The 23,220-nt window shown below is 31.7% G+C and overlaps 1 protein-coding gene across 11 annotated transcripts in view; it reads right to left on the bottom strand.

Annotated features, from left to right (window-relative positions):
- Window positions 1–23,220, bottom strand: part of mtd (TLD domain-containing protein mustard) — a 510,063-nt gene that overhangs the window by 420,717 nt on the left and 66,126 nt on the right. For 7 of the 11 annotated variants that reach the window (XM_074129443.1, XM_074129446.1, XM_074129445.1 and 4 more), the window contains exon 1: window positions 11,469–11,730. The exons of 2 other annotated variants lie outside the window; for them this stretch is intronic. Coding sequence is in view for 1 of the 9 variants with exons in the window: in XM_074129451.1 (XP_073985552.1) it covers window positions 22,208–22,260 (53 nt within the window). In the remaining 8 variants the exon portion in view is untranslated. Of the gene's footprint in view, window positions 1–11,468; window positions 11,731–22,207; window positions 22,408–23,220 lie in introns of those variants that run through there. 2 more of the 11 variants (XM_074129444.1, XM_074129451.1) reach the window with 1 other exon arrangement.

Raw genomic sequence — 23,220 nt, 5'->3', positions numbered from 1 at the left:
TGTTATTTATATTAATTAATAAGTTTTAATCACTCAAAACACTAATTACACTTACGGTAGGCATACGTACAATGGCGGTGCTTCAAAAGACGTGTATAAGATTGTAACAGGTGACGAATCATGGATATATGCGTATGAGCCGGAAACTAGACAGCTGTCGACTGTATGGGTGTTTCAAAATGAACCAAAACCAACAAAAGTTGTTCGCGCTCGAAGCACTTCGAAACAAATGGTCGCCTGTTTTTTTCGGAAAAACTGGTCATGTGGTAACAGTGCCTTTAGAGCAGCAGTTCTCAACCTGTCAGTTGCGACCCCGACCACTGAGAAGAGCGAGAACCACTGTTTTAGAGGAACGTAGAACCGTCAATTCTGAATGGTACACAACCATTTGTTTGTCGGAAGTCTTGGATGAAATAAGGAAAACAAAAAAGCTCCGTCGGATCGTTCTTCATCAAGACAATGCCAGCTGTCACACATCTCGTCTAACAACCGACTATTTGAACACTCAAAAAAAATCTAATTAATGGGTCATCCGCCGTACAGTCCTGATTTGGCACCAAATGACTTCTTTTTGTTTCCGAACGTCAAGAATAAATTACGTGGACAACAATTTTCGTCGGCAGAAGAAGCCGTTGATGCATTCAAAAACCATGTTTTGGAGGTGTCTCAAGCGGAATGGAAAAAATTGCTTTGACAAGTGGTTCGAACGCATGCAGAAGTGTATAGATCATAAAGGAGAATATTTTGAAAAACAATAAAGTCATTTTCAATGACAAATTACTGCATTTTTATTATTAGGCTCAAAATATAAATAGTGCCCCTCGTATATTGAACTGTGTACTTCTGTTAACATATATTAAAGCTTCATTGTTGAAAAACAATGTTAGTTTGTGTTATTTATTCCAAAATATATCGAATATTCTCAAAAAATTGAGGTGGTCCTAAACTTTTGACCGGCAGTGTATACTTATTATAATATTATATTCACGATAATGGAGTGTCACCACTCCATTCCAATTCTCCATTCCAATTCTCCATTCCAATTCTCTTGACATTATCATGCAACACATTTGCTTTCAACTTCAATTAACTATTAAACAAAAAAAAAAGGTAATTTGATTTATACATTATTATTATTGTTTATTGGATATTGAAGATTTTTTTAGTTTATTCTGAAATATTTTATTGAGAGGATGATGTTCATTAAGAGTAACCTTAGCTTAAAAATGTCACGATTACCAATAACATTTGAACGAACATTTTTTATTTTGATATTTGAAGAGTTTTTCTAATGATGAAGCCATATTATATCTGTTGATCTGGCTTGGTACAGATATTAAATTTTTTTTAAAACTCATTTCAATGGAAAGATTTTCCTTGCTCGACTTGGAAAAACCTGGTTTTAATCAGAATATATATTTTTTAATTCGCCACCCTATCCCAAAAAAAAGTACAATGGATTTTTTCTTTATTTAGAGTTTTAATAAAAAGCCTTGGACTTCACTTTGATCTTGCCTCAAATATTATAAATTAATTTCAGTCTAAGCCGTGTAAAACTTTAATCCATATTTCAGGCTGAAATTACCAATTTTCTTTTGTTTTGTTTCGATCCAAATCGTCACTGATTTTAAACAAACCAATATTTAAAACAAATATAAAACAAAAATAGTTTTAAAAAGCCAAAAACTATTGCTCATCATAGACAGCTTCATTAAATCATCTTAGATTTTAGTGATTAGCAGCCGCACAAAATTTTGATTATTAAAAAAAAAAAAAAAAATACAGGTTACCAACATAACAAAAATATGACCTTTACGTTTTGAACGATCAAAAAGGGGGAAAATACATAAATATTATAATGAATTAATAAATTAATAAACTTTAACATGCCAAGGTGATAGAAGGCCGAATGGTGGACATTTTGCTATTTCCTCTGCAAACTGCTGTTGTTCCACTTTGTATCTTGCGAGTTTAAGGTCATTATTTCTGCACATTAGTAATTTACCTGCTGAAATTATTACTTCTCTCTCTTTCTGTTTTAGAAAAAACAGTTCAAGAATAATTATAGAGCAGTTGGTTTTGTTTTTAATTGATTTTCACTAATTGAATTAATGATAAAACATTGAAACTAATGGTCATTTTAATCGTAACCTATTCAATTTAATATTTCTTTAGATTAAACGATATTCTAAAACTATCAATTATTCTATTTTCATAATGGTTTCGTTTAGATTTTTTTTTTTTTCTCTCGTAGTTTAGATCAATTGTTATAATCAATAGTGAAGTAAATTGTTCATGAGTATTATTGTTGTTTGGGTAGCTAAGAATCTGCGTTGGTCAGACTTAATTGGTGGTATTCTTTTCCTTTTTGCTTCGACCTTCGCTCCTCTTCAAAACCATTAGTAAACAATGTGAATATTATTATCGCTATTAGAAGCAGCTCGTAAAAATAATAAACATATTCAGACGAGTGTTAAACTCACTAGTTACTGCACTGGACTTGATTAAGAAGAGCCCGGAGCCAAATCCAGTTGATTTGGCTCTTAGAAATTCTTTTCAAATGTTGTTGAGGAGCGATTCTGCTCTCTAGAATATCAGGGAACCTTTTCGAAGCTTGAAAGTAAAATTAATAGTGATTTCTGCTTAACCTGCTTACAGAATAACTAAAATGCAAGACAGGATGAAAAAAATAATTGCCATTTCAGTCGTGATACATTTATTCTGCCGAGCTTACGACCTAAGGGACTAGGTCATCTTCAGGGCTATTTAACAAAGTAATATTTTTACATTGCAGGGTTGGTGTGTCTTCTGTCTTGTCTGTTTATGGACTGAAATTTGTAGTAAACTAGCCCTGAAGATGACAGTCCCTAGGTCGAAAGCTCGGTAGAATAAATGTATCACGACTGAAATGGTAATTATTTTTTCATTCTATTGAAACTAAGAATCAGTCACCAAAAATAATGAACAACAATAAAATGCAAGACTTTATAACTTTAGAATTGCCATCAATTCTTCATTACTGTTTTTTACTTCAGATGGAATGCTAAAATATTCAGCCTACTAACGTATTTTCTTTGATTCAACTGCCAGAAAGACGATTGTAAGTAAATATCTAAATTAGAAAGTTAGAAAAAAGAAAAATTCCACATATTTAAATCTAGTCACGAATAGATTTCACTACAAATGTGGAATAAGCTGTAGTATTAATGTGACCGAACGTGTATTGGTAGACTGAACATAGGTTGTTAGTTCTGTTACAAAGTGTAAAAAACTTAGATCTCAAAATGTATTTGTTTGTGAATTCATTCCAATTGCAGTAGATTAATTTTAAACAATTATGGCCGTTCTTTGTGTAGCTGCTGCTAGTAGAAGGTTTTAGCTGATTTGTTCGCTACCCAAATTCCACCATCTTGTCAGTCATCAGAAGGGATGATATCAACTCCACATTGCCCTTTGAAAAGTTTTTCTCTAATTAATTCCACTGAAAATGTAATTAATTTGTATATAATTTTTGTTCAAAATAAATTTGTATTAATATATCAATTAAGGGAAGGGATTAGCTACGAGGTTAGCATACTGGACTCCCACGCGGAGGTCCCGGGTTCGAATCCAGCAGCTGACCCCTTAGATTTTCTCTTCCTAGGAGCTTCTTGCAGCTCACTGTCCGGTGATGGACAGTGTTATCTGTAACGAGAGAACACTGTCCAGAGGCCGGCAGTGAACTGAGAAAAGCTCCGGGCGCCAATAACCTTAGATGCTGACGCGCCTTAAATCATAAATATATATATATATATCAATTAGAATTGATTTTCAAATTTGAATTCTATGTTTATTTTGCATGGATATTGTACTAATTTAAATAAATAATTTAGTAATTTTAAGTCTTGAGAGATGTTGGATCTGTAATGGCGTAACCAACCAATCATCTACAGTAAAGAGTGGGAAAAGTGGTAGAATGGCATTTAAATTCATCCTCCACCTTTAAGAAAGAAGCTTAGGAGACTTGGGACTTGTTCTTGTGGAGTCTTAGAAGGTGGCGTATCTATTCCGAAGGCAAACCAACCATCCTCCTCCCACACAATAGATCATGGGGACTCTACAATCATCATTGGAATACCTCGACCACCACAAAACCTTTCCTCAACTTGTGAGTCTGGAGACAGAACTCCAGCTGGCTGAGGCTCGCGATCCCGTGGTACCATTTCGTAGAGAGACTATGTCTACTTTGAAGGCATAGAATAGGAGACTTGGGACAGTAGGCAGGCACTACTGGAACAAACTCAAGAAAAGATTTACAAACCACCAGGCCAACGCGACAAAAGAGTTCGCCACCAAGTACCACCAACTAAATCGGTTAATTAAAAATCTCGTCGAACAGCCAAAATACAAAATTCTACGGCCAGTATTTAAAATTCCATTGAATTGATCGTCAATAGACGTCATTTGAACAGATATCTGCCCACTATTATCTAATTAGGTTGCCATAGTTCATCTCAATTGGCCATCGGTTCTTGATGTTCTGGTGGTTTTAAGCTATTTTTAATTATTTATTTTTAACGGGATATAATGATGCACTGCGGCCTTCAAAGTCTAACATGCTTCTCTATTCAATTATTCAGTAGCTAAAGCGAAAACGTTAGTCAGCATAGACTGGAGCACAGAGTCACTAAGTTAGGGATGAAGTCTCCCCTAAGACTACTAAATTTTCTTCAGAAATGTTTGCATGCCATACAGAAGAAGCTTAACAGAGTATTCCCACAAAAATAAACTTCACTACTTTAAGAAGCATTCTAAATGCAAAAACAATTCCTTCTTTTGTCTTTCGACATTTAAAATGCAATTATATCTCTCACTTATTTTTTTTATTTTACAAACCAATAAAAATAATCCGTGGGAAAGGCCGCACTGTGTTTTAACCATTAATTTTTTTGGGGGAGGAGATAAATATATTGGGCCAGAATCTAAAGATGATATAAAGCTTTTCTTTGGGATTCCTACTTTTTTTTTTTTTTTTTAAACATTTTTTTTGGAAGGAGGGATACAAAAAAAGATCTTATGTCATCTTCTTTATTACAAATTTGAGGACATTGAGTTACCTTGGAAATGAAATGTCAACACTGATGTTTGTCTGATATAAATTTCATTTTCTTTGTGCGTTGTTCGCGGTTTCGTAAATTATTTTTATTTCTTTCATTTTTTTAATCATTTCTTTTTTAAATAAATTTTGAACAATTTATAACTGTGCTAGAGACTGTTTATTTATTTACCTTTCACTCTTTATTGTTGTTATATAATATTTATTCATTTAGAAACTGGTATGATGAGGACTGGCACTTTGTTTTCAATGTTAGTTTTCTAAAAGGAACTTTGACGAACATTAAATTTGATGAGTTTTAAGTTAGTGATGATTCATTACATAAAGACAGTTCTTATGAAATTGAAACAGCTTCATTTCTAAAGCAGTTTACCTTCAGAAATTAAATATTTTCTATGTGAATGCTTTCCTTTTAAACTAACAAATTTCTAATTCTAATTGTAAAGTAGTTCATGTTTGGATCCGGGGAGTCACAGTCCACTAATGCGTTCACACACGTTCTGCAATTTAAATTCACTGTCACCCCAAAGGAGATGCAATATGCTTTTAGATCTCGCAAGGCTAATCAAGGCTAGAGAGTAGTCTTAAATGCACTTTCTGAATTCGTTACAATTCTGGTTCACTACGTATTATTTTATTCTAAAACTAATAAATTTAGAAGGCAATTTAGCAGAGTTTCAAATTTGTTGCAAAGGAAGCCCACCAATAGTGGGGAAATGGCAAATTATAAATTACCACACACCGATATCAAGTGTACAATTGCAAAAAAAGCACTACAAAAATGGCAGACAGATTACAGTAATGGTAATAAAGGGAGATTCTATAAAACTATGGTAGTTACCTAGACAATCATGGTTTAAGGGAACTGTCACTAATAAATGGGTTGTTACCGACAATAAGCAGGCTGAGAGCGAACCACGCGGTGTGCGGATCGTATCTTCACATGATCAACAAAAGGTCCTCTCTCCTCTTTGCGTAAATTGCAAAGAGGAGGAGGATTTCAAACATATAATAATGATATGTCCACGTTATGTGGTAGAAAGGAAACGAATGTTTGACGACATATACAGGTATTTAGATGCACCATTTCGCTACGAAGACATTATATTCTCCACCAACATCTATGTGCTTAAGTCTCTAGCAGAGCTAGCAAAGAAATATGAATGTATTTAAAAGTTATAGCTGATTAGAATGAATGGAAGAAAATGATTAGAGAAGGATTACATGATTTTAATTTAGGTTAAGCTGTAAGTATGGCAGGAATATAGAGTACTGATCCATCCATTAGCTTTAGTTTACGTAAATAGTTGTATATAGTAGAGGGATGGATGTGTGAAGCGAATGTATTTATAAGTAAGAATGGAGAGTGAGTGATATTCTAGTGATATGCACCTAGACGATGCTGGCTGTATGGCGAAAGCCAATGCCCAAAAAAGGCAAAAAAAACAAAAATTTGTTGAGACTAAAATATAAAAAGTAAAACAATAAAAAGATTTTTTTACTAATTTGACGACTTTTTTCAAAAATTCGTAGCGTTTACGTCATTAATTGTATAGATCATGTTTCCGATACAGTTCCTTTTAAATCAATAATTGGTAGTAATGATTGTAATATTTGACTATATTACCTACAACATTAAGAGTGCTTTTACCATGATATAATTTTATTTTTTATTTTTCAAGTATATAATTATTCTAGAAATAATGTTAGGAGCATTTATTTTTGGTGAAACGAGATGTCCAATTAGTATATCTTAAGAGATCCAATTTAAACTACTTTTTATTTTATTTTAATATATTGAGTTTATTTATTTTTTTTAGTAAGCTAACTTCGTGTTTATTATTGATAGTTTGGTAGTAGTTTATAACAAGATATTTCAAATTAACAATAATTGATTACTTCAAAAAAGTTAGGAACACGCAAACTTTAATTTGTTCTTAACTGTAATTTGTACGAATTGTCACTTTTGGTGTAGCATGCAACACAAGTTAAACTACTGCAAAGAATTTTGTTCAATACACCAAACATTTATCAAAATTAGGTGTTCTAGTACCTAAACATTCCATGTCAGTTTCTTTTACAGCAATTTTTGTAATAAAATTTCCCTATAACTGTTTTGTGAGTTCGTTAAAAATCCCTAAAATTTATTTCGAACAGTGGCACTTCCGCTTTTAGCAAATTTTGGAATTTTGCTTAAATTTTTCACTTAATTCCTCTTTTATTTTTCTTATTTTGTTTGTTTATCTTGTTTCTGCCTCAAATATTATTTATTTATGAAAGAATATGCCTTAAATAAATAGTAAAAGTAAAATAGTAGGAAAGAATACGTACTATTGCGAATACTGGATTGCAACGCTCAGATCAATGATTCAAATCCAGCAGCTTCTTAGGAGCATCTTACAGTCATTGTGTGATAATAAAAATTTAAAAAAATATAGTGCACGACATAATTTTTAAGCAATAATTGTTAACCCAATTCTCAATCCTGACAGAGAACAGAAATAGTTCGAAATATTGGCAAAAAAGTGTTTCTTTATGTTGACCATAACTAAAGAGTTCTATAAAAGTTTTATTTATAAACAACTGCTCAAGAACTTGCTACCATCTTAAAATTTTAAGATTATTAGCATTGTTGGGCAGAGATCCAACATTATCTTGACTTCTGCGTAGGAAATCTTTTGCTGAGAATTTGTTCTATAGTTAAAGGAAAGCAAATGGCACTGTATTTACTAAATAAGTCAAAAATATTTAAAATATATAATAAAAAAAGGTCTAATTCTTTACTTTGATAGAACTTCTGTTGATACTTGGAGACCATTCTAGGAAATCAATTACATTTTATTTTATTCAATTATGAAGCCAACACCGATTTGAAGCACAAGCCGTACATAAAAATCTTGATTCTACTTGTACAAGAATATGTTCTCAAGTTTTATGACAATACAGTCAGCAATTATTCTTTTAAAGACAAAATCATGACAATACTGGGAAAACAATATTGCATAAGATAAAACCAAAAAGGTTCATCTACTCGTATCTATTAAGACAAATTGATCTAAACACGTAGAATAAATAATAACTATGTAACTATATATGTGCATTTACGGGATGCGGACATAATTTTTCGCACTTTATTTATGTCTAAAGTTAGTATGTGCCGATCATGCAGTGATTTTGTGTTGTGCTCAAAAGTTATGCTAATGTTTAATGTTTTTAATATATTTCGCGATAATATTTTAGCAATAAAGGCCACAATAATCATGGCTAACCCAGATAGGAAGAAAGACTAAACGCTTATTATTGTAATAATTGTTTATTTACATAGTTTTTGCAAAGTTTCCGATCTATAGATATTGTAGGGATTGAAATATAAAAATATATTGTCGTATTTAGTTTTAAAGGAAACATATGATTAAAAATTTCGAGGACCATATGTTTCCAGATTGTTGTATTATTCTAAAATATGAGTAATAAAATGTTTCTAACAAATTCTTGATTACGTATTTACTATAGATATGCTGTACCGATTACATTGATTAAACAGATTAAAATTTACATTGATTTGATGTAAAAAAGTGTTTACACTTTGCAATACTTTGAAGCAATAGTTTGTTTTGTCTGCTTTAAGCACCGTTTGTGTTTTAAAGGATTAAACTATCTAAATTTCGACAATTTTAAGCAAAAAAAATTCAATAAAAATTGCAAAGTAATAAAATAAAAGCCTTCAATTTGATTTCTAATAATCCAATTCCCTGCGTAAAACTAACATTAAAAGAAGATAAATGAATTCAAAATAAAAACTTAACAAAAAAAACCCGAAGGTCTATGAGAGATTGAAAATAGGTCGACAAAGTCTACGTCAATAGTGTTGCCTGTCATTGGAGATATACGTTAACCATTTGAAACTTGAGATTGTAATTTAAGGACACAAGTGTAAACAAAACAAGGCAATTTAGGCAACTTTGTAATGGTATTTTAAAAATGTGTGTGACCAAATTTTAACCACAGTTTATTTGTAAATTTAAATTGAGTTGAAAGTCATGCTATACGCTTAGACTGCCTTATTTTTAAATTACAAATGATTTTGTTTTTTGTTTTTAGAACTAGAAGAACAATCCGACCATCAATACTTTGTCAGCTCTCAGCAAACTTGAAACTCTATTCTAGGACGTACTTTCTTGATATACGTTTCAAATACAAGTGATATTGTTCACAAGCGACTTGAGTGTTTCAAATATTTCTGTATATTCGAAAACAAAATGTTTTTACAAGGAGAAGCGCTCTTGTAAGAATGTTTAAATATTATAAAAGCAGATTTGTCAGTCCGCCTTGAAATTTACTGCTCTCTATTAAAAGTATCCATAATCTTCGTTCTCAAAACGCAGTCTCTTAATAACCAATTTGCCTGTCAAAACGTGTTTGCTAAACCAGGGCCTTCAGAGAGTTCTAATTTTCTAATTAAAGAGCTAACTTCTCCCTGTAGAAGCTGGAAGCTTTTATTGTGCATATAACCATCCAAAACTCACAGATATAACTTCTGTTTCTAAATTTAAGGGTTCCAAAATACCTACTTCTATGGTAGTGGCTACATCAAGCGTTTTAACTTTTGAAAAAAAAAAAACCCCCTGGCAGTTACTGGACTTTTAATCATTTTGGTAAAAAAAAGTTGTTGAATACTGTTGAGCCTCTAATTCACATCTACCATTTCGGCTCTCATAGATCTGACTTCACAAAGTATTCTAGTCAACCCAGGTAAGTAATGTTAATAATTTATGCACAGATATAGCAAAGAATCGGCACCTATAGCCTGCCGAGATAGGAGACAAAATTTGATGAAAGGCAGGGATCATTTTTCGTGAAAATCGCAAATGAAAACAAAGAAATGCTTCTAAATTGTCAAACCATAATTTATGAGATTTTTTTTTAGAGAAGATTCTTTTATATAACCAAAAGAAAAAACTGGAAGAATTAAAAAAAAAATTAAAAAAAGTATTACCACAGCGACTTAGGAGAGAAGTCAGGTTTTAACCACCTGTTGCTTAGGAAGATTGTAAACAAACCTGAATCCTTTATAAAACTTAGGCTTTATATTTTTTAATTAAAGTTTTCTTTTACTTTTTATGAGCAATAAAATTAAAATTTAATGAAATTCGTTATGCATATTTTTACTATTTTTTTTAAATAGATTTTCAGCATATTAAAAAAAGGAAATTAAGTAATTTTCTGCTCGAATTTGCATCTAATCTATGATATATAATTAAAATTTTTCTCTTCTTTCTCACGTTAATGTTTCTATCCTAATTCTGAAAGTTAGGATTGATCTGAATGACTCGATGGACGTTCTTCGTTTGCGTTGGAAATCATTAAATCCAATCAAGACAAACGTTTGTGAATGAAACATAAAAGAACATTGAAATTTTCGATTATTATTATTAGTATAATTATTACTTTATGTTTATTATTACTTTATTTATTTTTTAATTGAAGATTAGCTATATTCAGTCTGAGATATCTAACTTTTTAATATAGATTGATCAAAATAATTTGCAAGCGAAAACTTAGCAAGAGATTTTTTAACGTACTGAAAACCAAAATTATTGCAAATTTAATAAATTTTACAAATTTAGAATAAATTCTATTTTATACTATTTTTTAAAAAAATAAATAAATTAATAAAGGAAATAAAAACACATTCCGTGTAAACTAGGACAGAACGCTTTCATATCACAGACCGGCTTTCTGCAAAGAATTGAAGTAAAAGTTGTTTTTAAAACGGTTTTTATATATATATATATATCCATGTATATATACTATGTAAAAGCGTCTCTTTTCTTTGTAAAACATTTTCACTTTGTTTATTTTATTTTCATTTATTTTATGTAAAGAAACACTTCATAAACCATCTGTACAAATAAAGTAAAGTACAGTGTGTACATAAAAAAATAATAAAAATTAAAGTAAGAACTTTTGTCAAGTAAAAACTGGTTACTGTTAAATTATTATTATTATATTTACAAATGTTATCAAACACTTGTTTTGATAAAATAAAAAAGTTAACAAAATAATGTAAACTATTTGAGAAAAACGTTTTCATTCAGTCTTTTACATTTTTCTTTACTTTTCAGTAGATGGCAGGAGTTAAAGTCTCTTTTTTTAAAACTAGTGACACTGTTTTTTTTAAATAAAAACAAGTTAAACCTGTAGCGGTTTAATGAAACGAAATTGAATTGAGGTCACATATTATTCTTTAAATACTAAATATTGAAGTAAAATATATACATTTAAATAAATAATTAAATAGATTTACAGAATTACTTATTCTTAAGTTTATATAAGAAAATAAGGCGGAGATAAACCAAACGAATTTACTGACCTTTATTTTATATATGTATGTTGTTTGCAATCTGGTAGATAAGAAGTGTGGTAGAAAGTTAGCGGTGATTGTGTAGCTGATAACGGTATGTGTCTTACTAGTCACTTTGTGAATAATACAAATTAAAGAAAACAACAACAACAACAACAACAAAAATTAAAAATAACTCGATTATATTCTCGGCTAATGATAAACTATAGAAGTACGGAACACACAGTTATAAAAGACACGAGAAGACTGGTTGCCTAGCGACATGTTCTCCACTATAGTCATCTACTCCACAACTTCTAAACCCCCCCACCACTTTTTATATTTTTACCAGAGAGTTACACCAAGCCTGACTTAGTATTTAGTATTAGTTTGTTTGTGTGAGTGAGTGTGTGTGTGTGTGTGTGTATTTAGTGCAGAGTTCGTATGCAGTGTGTGTGTGTGTTTTGTCTTCTATACTGAACGTACATACTGAACGGCTGGACACCACCACCATTCTGTCACAGTCATGTGTAGACGGGTCTGTGCGTCTGTATGCTTTGTAGAAGTCTCTTGATTCCACGCTTTGTCTTCACTTTTATCGATAAACTTAACTACTTAGGTTCATCTTTAAATTTTGTTAAACCTCTTTAACGAATTATGGAAACCAGTTTAAACGATTCCTTAGAAGCTTATATATGTACATATGCGACTGATCTTAGAAGATCAGGTTCAACGTATCTGGTTAGTCAGATAGTTGTGTTCTAAAGTTGCCCCATAAAGTTACGATCCGCATCGTTCATTATTGTTTGAAACAAAATTTTCTAGCATTGTACTTCCAATAACCTATTAAATTAAATGTTATTACAATACAATCCGCCATATTAACAAACCAACATGGCCAAATTACTTCTGACCAACATCTGACTAGATTAATACCTAAATGTCTCTAAAACCGTACAAATCTAGAATACTATTCTCATACCAGGGCTTGATCATACACATTGGATCGTCTAGTTTTAAAACCAGAAGTTCAGAAAAAAGGGGAAAATTGTAAAATCATCGCTACTTTTACTAGAAATTCCTCTGTTTGTACTTCCAGAAACCCTATTATCGTGCCAGGGCTTGATCATACACATTGGCTCTGCTTGTTTTGGAAGCAGGAGTTCTGAAGAAAGAGAAAAATTGTATAATCATCGCTATTTTAACTAGAAATTCCTCTATTTCTACTAAAACGGGCAGATCATAGATCCTACTTGATGCAGGCATCAAATGTCCAGAGGAAACCAAATGAAGACCAAAGTATTTAAGAAGTCAGTACCAAAGACAACCATTCTTTACGCCAAACATCCAAAATTTAAAATAAATTTCATTTCTACATAAGTACAGTTGCTATAGGTGATCCAAACCCTATGTCAAAAGCTAGGAATCCATATAAATATTAAAACAAATTATAACTGAAATGGGTAATAATCTTTCTTCACCTTGGATAATTGTTTCAGTCAAAAAGATGAACAGTTCTTTAATAAGAGTTTACTTTAGCAATACTTTCATGTCTTCAAATTAGCTCTCAATTGGCTCATCAAACTATTAAATGTGCCAATCAACAGACTTTCTAGAATATGTTTTATTAAACTATATCCTCGGGTTCATGAAGGATATTGTATAATGGTCAAGAACGAAATAATTGAAAGACTTTTTAGTGCGAACTGCGTAGATTTATACTTCAACTTATATAAATAATGGTTTATATATAATTTTTATAATGGTTGTTATCAGACTACTTCCTCATTATGGGTATTTTGGTTCTTGATCAATAATATATTGGTTTTTATTGTTTATTTAAGTATATTTGTTTAAGCATGAAGCTCTTCGGGCTTTACTGTGCTTATCTTTAGTTTGATTGACTTTGCTAATAGAACAGATTGTAGCTGGGGGATAACTATTCCTTATTATGAACGGTAAAATCAATTATAATAATGTTACTCTCTTATTCTGTCAGTTTTCGTTTCCGTAAACTCAATAAAATCTTTTAGCTGCACCCTGAAATCGTTCGAAACAGGGATCCTTGAGTCATAATTCGAGTCACATTGAAAATATAATTTGTCAGACTCATGCTGAAATGTTTACTTTACTTCATGTCAGACTGTATTTACATTTCATGTAAAATATTTTCTGATAACATTCTCCATTATAAACTTTCTCAGATATGGTAATGTTTATTGTGATACCGAATACCATTTCTCGTAGATTATGTTATCAATGTATTCATTTATGAGGTAATAAATAGAACCTTGTTCATTATGTAATGAAATCTAGATTCCAGCACAAGTAACTTAATTGTTGGATACAATATACGTGTATAGATATAATTGTTGGGTCACTTGACAGATAGCTGAGTTGAACAATTTAGAGGTAATTCAAACCTTAAGGAGACTATCTTAATAATGTTCATTATTGCTCGTGTTAGATATTGTCCAGTATTGAACTACTCACCGCCGCTTCATCTGTATATTTATTCAATAAGGTTCAGAAAACCAGTTTTCGTTTGTAATCTTACGTTGTCAGTTTGTTACCTGTTATAAAGAGCATTGCGTAAATCTAAAATAATTCAGGATGAAAGCTGGGGCCATCAGTATGATCCTAAAACAAAAGTCCACGCGATGCAATGTAAGCATCAAGATTCATCGCCTCAAACAAAAAAAAAACAAAAAACGCACGTACCCAACCTTTGGCAGACTAAGTCATGCTCACAGTATTTTGGGACCAGTCCAGAGTAGTATTGGATGGATTTCCTAGCAAAAGGTACCATGATCACATTGGCTCTGCTTGTTTTGGAAGCAGAAGTTCTGAAGAAAGAGAAAAATTGTATAATCATCGCTATTTTAACTAGAAATTCCTCTATTTCTACTACAACGGGCAGATCATAGATACTACTTGATGCAGGCATCAAATGTCCAGAGGAAACCAAATGAAGACCAAAGAATTTAAGAAGTCAGGACCAAAGACAACCATTCTTTACGCCAAACATCCAAAATTTAAAATAAATTTCATTTCTACATAAGTACAGTTGCTATAGGTGATCCAAACCCTATGTCAAAAGCTAGGAATCCATATAAATATTAAAACAAATTATAACTGAAATCGGTAATAATCTTTCTTCACCTTGGATAATTGTTTCAGTCAAAAAGATGAACAGTTCTTTAATAAGAGTTTACTTTAGCAATACTTTCATGTCTTCAAATTAGCTCTCAATTGGCTCATCAAACTATTAAATGTGCCAATCAACAGACTTTCTAGAATATGTTTTATTAAACTATATCCTCGGGTTCATGAAGGATATTGTATAATGGTCAAGAACAAAATAGTTGAAAGACTTTTTAGTGCGAACTGCGTAGATTTATACTTCAACTTATATAAATAATACTATGCTTCATGCTGCGGAAATAGCGGGAGGCCATCAAAACCAAGAGATCAGGTGTGCTCACCAACTTACACTTTTAACTAGATAGAAAGTAGATATACGAGGCAAAAACAACAAATATTAATATCAGCTATTGATTGGTAGCATATATCTTCAATATTATCTATATTATGATGACATTAGATACAAATTTTCTTCGATAAAATAGAACTTAGAGCTCCATTATAATGTTGATGCCCTTGTAGTTCTAATCGCCTTAGCATGAGAAACTCTAGCATGTGTGAACTACATTGATAAGTTCAATTAAACAATGTCCAAGTTAAATTTAGATTTTGGAACGCAATCCCTAAGGTATTATCTTAACGGTCAGTTGCGCTCTAACAGTAACGAAATAGCAGCCTGCTTTCGAATGGTGAATGTCCATAATAAAGGGCCCAAGCACGTACTATAATTAAGGGTTCTGACGTCGGCTTCACCTATCTCTTGGAAGCCGAGCGTTAGTCTTCTCAAACATATCTTGATGTTTATAAGTGCCTCTAGTATTTCGAAGATTCAGCGAACCTTTCTCGTTTTTTATACAAAAACTTAAATTCCTTTACAATAAAGGTATTTTTCAGATTTAACCAGATAATTTGGTCTCTTACTTTCATTTTTATTTTAGTACAAACAGAATACAATTCTGAAAAAGAGGTTAAAGTAAAGAGAATCTAATTAAAGAAGTTGTTTTATTTCCCTGATAATAACAAGACGGAGGAAACATTAACGTAAATCTGTCTTTAAAAATGGAAATAAAAAAGTTCTTATGATAAAAAACAAAAGATAAAAACCTGAATAAAACAATTAATGAGACAAGCGGCATTGAAAGAAAAGTACTTCAATACAATTTACAGGGAAGACAGTCACTGATGATGACGTTAGTGGCAGGGATGAACAGACTGGTTGGCGAAATAAAGATGAAGTTATTATTACAAAAATATGACTGAGAGACAAAATTATAGGATTACATCTGAGGGGGGAAAAAACATTTATAAGTTTTGTACAATATCTTTAAAAGCAAAAAAATAAATTATCATTCTCTGTGAAAGTCAAGTCACTCTAAAGCAGGGCTGTCAAACTGGTGGCCCACGATGTTCTAAAATTAAGTGAAAATACAACAATAATTGTTATTAAGAAAACAGCGCTTAGGATATATCCAGGCAATAGCGTACACACAATCCTTGTTAACTCTTTAACTACCAAAGACGAGTATACTCGTGGCCCAGTGCATTTCCTAAGGGCCAGTGGGGCAAGTATAAACGTGGTGACTACTTCTGGCGACGTTTAGAAACTCTCCGTGTCACGTGATGTAAACTGAACCCCAATAACGGAAACCTTAAAAAGAGCATTCTAGGTTGAGATGTTGTGGATCATTCCTATCAAATCAAATTTGTATATTTAATGAGGCTGAGCGTGAATCTTGCCAGTTGCATCTAATTGCTCGTCTTTTAAATGATTTTGACAACTCTTGTCTAGATTTCTACTTCTTCAGACTCTGTCACCTGCTTTTAAGCCCAGTGCTAAAATAAACATAAAGGGTAGACTTCGTTTGGGAAATGGAAGGTAAAATATAAAGGAAAATCACCGAATTGGCTTCCAGTTCGTCTAGATTTCTACTTCTTCTGACTCTATCACCTGCTTTTAAGGCCAGGGTTAAAATAAACATAAAGGGTAGCCTTCGTTTGGGAAATGGAAGGTAAAATATAAGGAAAAATCATCGAATTGGCTTCCAGTTCATTTAGATTTCTACTTCTTCTGACTCTGTCACCTACTTTTATGGCCAAGGCTAAAATAAACCTAAAGGGTAACCTTCATTTGGAAAATAAATGGTAAATACAAGCGTCCGTAGCAGGGTACAGAAAACCTGACTAGACAACAAAGAGCCCGTTTTGTTTGTCAAAGGAAAAGAATTCGCAGATTTATTGAAAAAAATGGCTCAGATAGAAATACGGTCTTCATGAAGGAAACAGTCAGGGAATAAGCACTCTTAAGTTCTTTTTGGTGGGTATTGGAAAAACATTTATGAACTAGCTATTGGTCACGCCATAAATCTAGCACAAGAAGATTACTGTCATAGAAGTTTTGAAAACAAATCATTTACATAGAATGGAAAATAGCTCAGCTGTGTTTTGGCCGACAGAGAATTGGAGCTAGAAGAATGAGAGCAAGAAGTAGTAATGTCCGTCTGTTTAGCTGAACCCAGATTCAGTGATCAGAGTTCTAATGCAAGGCTCGGTTCCAGCGAACTTGAAAGGGAGAGAATGATAGAAATCATTTTATGATGGGCATGATGGGGGCTCTCTTGTGATGTTCCTCAGAGCTACTGACTAAGAAGAAATTGCATTCAGAGATCAGTTAGATCGTGTCCATCCGGTAAAACGTAGTTGGCACGATACTAATAAAAAAATTTTCAGAACCAGGAAGAGTAAAGAAATGTTTCCACTTCTCCATTATTTATATAAGAGTCTCTGGTTGAGATTATCTATAAATAGAAAATAAAACAATTGAAGAAATAAAATTTCTAAAGAGCCGACATTCCAACTGTGGGATGCAAGAAGAATGAAACAAAACGAATACAGAAACATGTTTCCTACAGAGCCAACTGTGGAGCAGCGCTGCAAAGATAAACTCTCGCCTGAACTCAAAAAATAAGAAATACACATTCAAATGTTGAACTTTTTAGTAAAATAAAAGTTTATTGCACTGTTTTATGCCCATAATTTTTTAAATCTGTAATTTTCTATGAGTTTAAAGAATTATTTATTTAAAACAAAATATATACTTTTGCAGGTTTTAAAAATCAATTTTTAAATCTCTTATCATTTCGATTTGGTACCGACCAATAGGCTACTAACTTTTTGAACATTTATCAACTAGAAGTACACTATTTGAAATTGTCTCTGTTCAAGTAAGTGGAAGCATTGAGAACGAATGTCATTTGAACAGAACATCTAGAAAACTGAAAAATCCAGGTATCTCTAGTGCTGCACGAGAAACGAGACAAATCTCGGTCTCGGTCTCGGTACCGAGACCGAGACCGAGACGAGACTTGAGCAACCGAGACCGAGACCGAGATCGAGACATGATATATATCTCGTCGAGAAATCTCGGTCTCGTCTCGGTTTTTCAAATATTAATTTTTAGCTACAAAATTATAAAATTGTGTTCTTTATTAATAAATAATCATTACGGGTATTGAATTAATTATTAAAAGATACGATTTTATTATATATGTTCAATATTACTACATCTATTTGACTTCGAATTACATAAGTAAAGTAAGCAAAGTAAAGTAATCGACTATTTTTTCAGTCGGGGCTTTACGTCCAACTACCAATTAGGTGTCGCGGACGGAGGCGACTAGCAAACATACTTAACTGTAAATTTCTCATATTAACCATTAAATAAAATCCAAGGCCTAAGACCGGAAATCGAACCCAGTACCACAATACACATTAGCTTCGCAGGTCTCGCACCGCTCGGCTACCGTGGCGGCCCCCTTCGAATTACATAATTTTTACATAAATTAACTAAATTTCACTATTCATATCAATCATTCATTCAATTTCATAAATTTCACTATTAATAATCTAATACTTTGAACTTAGATATTATTTGAATTATATTTTAGAATTTTAGAATTAATGAATTTGAAAAAAAAGACTATCTATGCACCTAAAAAATATTGCCACAAATTTTCGTTTTTAAGTTACACTTTGCCCAAGCATTGATACATAAAAGAGCTTTTACTGAGTCAGAAGTTAGAGAAGATCTTCTATTGGTCATTATCATCGCAGCTTGCGAAAATAATCTTTCCGATGGCACTGAAGTTGCACAGATACTAAAAATATCTTTCGCCATTCTAGACAAATTCTCAAGTGTTTTCCACCATTCTAAAATGTCAACGTCTACTGGTGCTTGGTCTAATTTGGTATAATTAATTATTTCTGTCTTCCATGCTTCGGTGATATTTGCTGATTTTTGAGCAAATGGTGCAAAAATATTGATGCAGTCGTCGTCGTCAATAGGTGAATCACCAGATTCTTTATCTTCACCAACAGCCATAACTAATGGAGCGGGAAGTTTGTTGGGAGGTGTATTTTTTATTTCACGAATCGACTTGTTATAGCAGGCAGATATGTTATTTGGGTCTTTCATTTGGCGCGTTTTTAACATCTTTTTGAAATTATATAAAGATATATAACAGAAATAGTAATATATGATGCATTGAAGTGTAAGTAGTTGTCTTCTTTTACACACATTTTCATTACCAATATATAAATTAAAATAATTATTAGAAAATTCTAACATTTTTTGAAAAGATTATTAATAGCAAACCGCTTTTAATATTTAAACAAAAATTCAAAAAATCCGAGACCGAGATATCTCGACGAGACCGAGACTTGAGCGACCGAGACCGAGATCGAGACTGCATAAAGTCTCGCCTCGTCTCGGTCTCGTGCAGCACTAGGCATCTCCAACTTGGCATTCCTTCTTGTAACTATAGTCTGTCCTGTTAATAAGGTTTTGGCCGAAGAAACCCATCAGCTGTAAAATGTTACTTTACTAAAGCGACTTTACAAATTTTTCATAAATTTCTCAAGAATAGTCTGAAACGATTTACTTTAACCTTCAATACTATAATGACACAATGAAGGTTTTAATGCGGAAAATTGCCGTAGTAAAGTTTTTGTTTTGGAATGTACTCGGTTAAGTGGCATGTTAAACTTCTTTCAGAACAAGTTACTGTTCCGCGCTTTCACGAATCCAAGGAAGTCGAAGAGAAACGGTTGAAATTCGATGTACGATATGAAGATAATTAATCTAATGGAAGAGGTGATGAATTTTAAGTCCATGTTTTGTTTTCTCTGTAAAAGGACCCCCCATTGATTTGTACCAATTTGGTGAGGGCAATTTTATTTAAATTATTTTTTAAACAATTATTTCTGCTGAGCTCAATGGGACATGGTTCAACTAAAAATTGAATCCAAATCTTCTGGGTTAAAGCAATATACTATTTACCGAATACAATACTCTTAAAACAGTAGAAGTAGTTATCATCTCAAAATTATTAACAAATTATAACAAAAGTAAATTTTTTATTTCTGAAATAAACAAACAAAAGGAAAGAAGCAGTCTTATTAAAATCTCCCGAAAGGCGGAAGATTAGCAAAGAATGAACGGTGGTTTTTTGAAGGTCAAGAAATAGAAATCGTTAAAAAATATAAATACTTAGGAGTTCAGTTAACGCCTTCACTTTCCTTCGTTCCACATTTAAAAGAAAAATTAGGTGTAGCTAAATTTGGCCTGAATAGTACTTGGTCTAGATTGCTGTCTAATTCCAAAGTTCCACTAGATTGTAAATACAAATTATTTTATGCAACTTCGCGATGTGAATTATGTTATGCGGCACAGGTGTGGGGCTATAAAAAATATGAACATTCAGAAAGGCTTCAAAGATTTTTTGTCAAAAAGTTATTTCACCTCCCTCCTAATACTGCTAATTATGTATTAAATTTAGAATTAAATCTTTGTAGTATGTATGCTTACACTTTGCAATTACATTTTAAATATTTAATAAAGATAATGAAATTACCAGAGGGAAGGTTGCCTAAAATGATAGCTGAGATAGTTATTACGAGAAATACGTTATGGTATGAAACACTGAAAAATTTATGTACTCATTTTGACATACCTTTTATAAAACTTAATAATAATTCTGTGATTGCTTGGGAAGGAAAATTAAATGCAATAGTGAGTAAATTAGGGATAGAGGAAATGATAACTGCACAGTCAAAAGCAAGAAATGGTATCCACCATAAAGTCTATCCAAAATTGACTTACTATCCAGATTATTTTTCAAACAGGCAATTCGGCGACATAGAATTGATATTAAAAGCCAGAACGGAGACATTGTGTTTAAACTATCGACCTTTTAAACCTGATACCAGCCATTTATGTACACTGTGCAACCTTAATCAAGTGGAGGATATAGTACACTTTGTTTCCGTATGTCCTATTTTAACTCCATACCGTTTAAAGTATTTTAATAAAAAAAACCTTACTGAAAATGATTTGTATGTAATATTAAACGGTTGGAATTGGAATAATTTATGCAATTACTTAAAAGAGGCCTTACATTATAGAAGATTAATGAATTTAATTGTGATTAAAATGTTTTATTTAGTTAATTTTTTACCCAATAGTGGATTATTTTATTTTTTTCCAAAATGTGTTGTATTTATGTTGTATTGTATATAAACGAAACTCAACTCTGCGGACGGAGTACGCTCCATGCACTTGAGTGTTATTATTATTTTTATTTCTGTACTGTAATTTATGTATATAATTGAAATTAAATAAACACTTATTATTATTATTATTATTATTATTATTAAAATCTCCCATCAAAGGAGATAGAAAGAAATCGAGCGAAAAAAGTAGAAAAGGTCAGCATGGCAGAAATCAAAATGTATTTTATTAATATTTTATTTATTTATTTAATTTTATTTTCAAAAAATAAAATATATTATTTACATTTATTATGTGGTTAACCTTCATTAAAGAAAATTTATATTAAATATTCATCTACAACAAGAAAAATCTTTTCAATATTTGTATCGTCTTCACGCCTTTTGTTATATAACTAATGGAAATGATTGTTTATTTTAAAAGAAAAAGAGTATTTTTGAGACAAATTTGTTTTTTTTAGACTTTTTTTTCAACTAATTTTAGGATTTGGCTGTGAGTGTTTAGTAAAATGAATAATAATTTATTTTGATAGACTTTCCTTCATATGCTTTGGTAATATGTTAAACCGTTAAACCGAGGTAAATGGGTTATCCACTTCTTCAGAGGGGAAAGTCTCCCCTACACATACGCAGATATCCAAGACAACGATAAATATTCTTCAGGATCTGCTGGGGTAGTTGATGTTTATAAATACTTGGGTTTAGTGTACCTTCTGGCAAAACTATAGCTCTCATTGCGTAGACATTGAACTATTTACAGACGCCTGAGGTCTATGTCGGTACATGCAATAAGTAACGCTATTTTATAATGAAAGAAAAAGAGAATAATTTGAAAATTTAAACACTACCTACTATAAAAAAAAAACAACTAAAAATCAACAATAAAAATTTCTAGCAATTCTACAGCTCACTATCCGGCGAGCAAGAACGCTGTCTGTAACGAGAGAACACGGCCAGAAACTGGCAGGGCAGTGAGAATGCTCCGGGCAACGCTGCGCTTAATTTAAAAAAAGAAAGAAAAACAATGTAAAATTATTCAAAAAAAAAGAAGAAAAACTTACCAATTCACTTTGCGCATATCAAAATAGCTTATTGGTAACTCGAATTTCCACATTTTCCATCAATTTTTAAAAAAAAAAAAAAAAAAAATCTGAACTCATAACAAGATTATCTATTATTTACACCAATTTTATTAAATTTAGAGAAATGTTATTTTAAATAAATCGATAATAAAGTATGTATTCATAAAATAATCAGATAATTTTAATATAAACATAATAACCTGCAGTAACGCCATTCTACTACTGACTAATTTATCTTTGCTGCAAAGAAATAAGTAATAAACTTTGTACCGAAATTGTTTATTAATCACTCACATACAGTTCACTTTATTTTTTTCTTATTTAAATAATCATTTAAATCGCATTTATTCTTCTATTAAAATGGAGCTTTAGGGTTTTCAAAAAGACAGAATCTTTATTCATAAAATGTTGTAATGGATCAAACAATATTTCCCTAAATGGCTCAATTGTTGTTTTCAATCCAAACAGATGCAAATGCAGTTTTTTAAATTATTATTATTTAATTGCAAATTTATTGGACAATTAAAGCCATTTGCGTTTAAGAAAACAGCTCCAGGCAGATGTGGAATTACATTCGTTCCTCAAAAAGGTTGGCACTCCCATTACACTAGTTGTCCAGGGGCATCTAGACTGGACATGTCGAAAGAGTGAAGTTTTTTTTAAAAAAAACTGTGATGGACCCACAGTCTAACGATCTAAGTCTTTAAGTTTTAAATTCAAAGGAAATCTTAATCATTAACTTTAAAGTAGAAATTATCAAACCATACTATTGTTTATATTATTCTCGGTTCATTTGCTTATTTTATAAACTAAACCGTTTGCAAACGATATGTTTATTTCCCTGTGTGTAACAATAATCAAAAATAAAATAAGTAAATACATAATAATTTTTTTTAAGAAGAATACTAATTTTAATGAAAATAAATAACTTTTTGGCAAATATTTTTCAGCCTGGGATAGCTCAATCACTCCACTAATGGGAGAGGAATTCA

Source organism: Rhodnius prolixus, unplaced genomic scaffold (genome assembly GCF_049639745.1).
Source record: "Rhodnius prolixus isolate KJV_2025 unplaced genomic scaffold, Rpr scaffold_9, whole genome shotgun sequence".
Taxonomy (NCBI): Eukaryota; Metazoa; Arthropoda; class Insecta; order Hemiptera; family Reduviidae; genus Rhodnius; species Rhodnius prolixus.
Note: the sequence above shows the minus strand (reverse complement) of the source record. Positions and strands in the feature narration are given on the sequence as shown.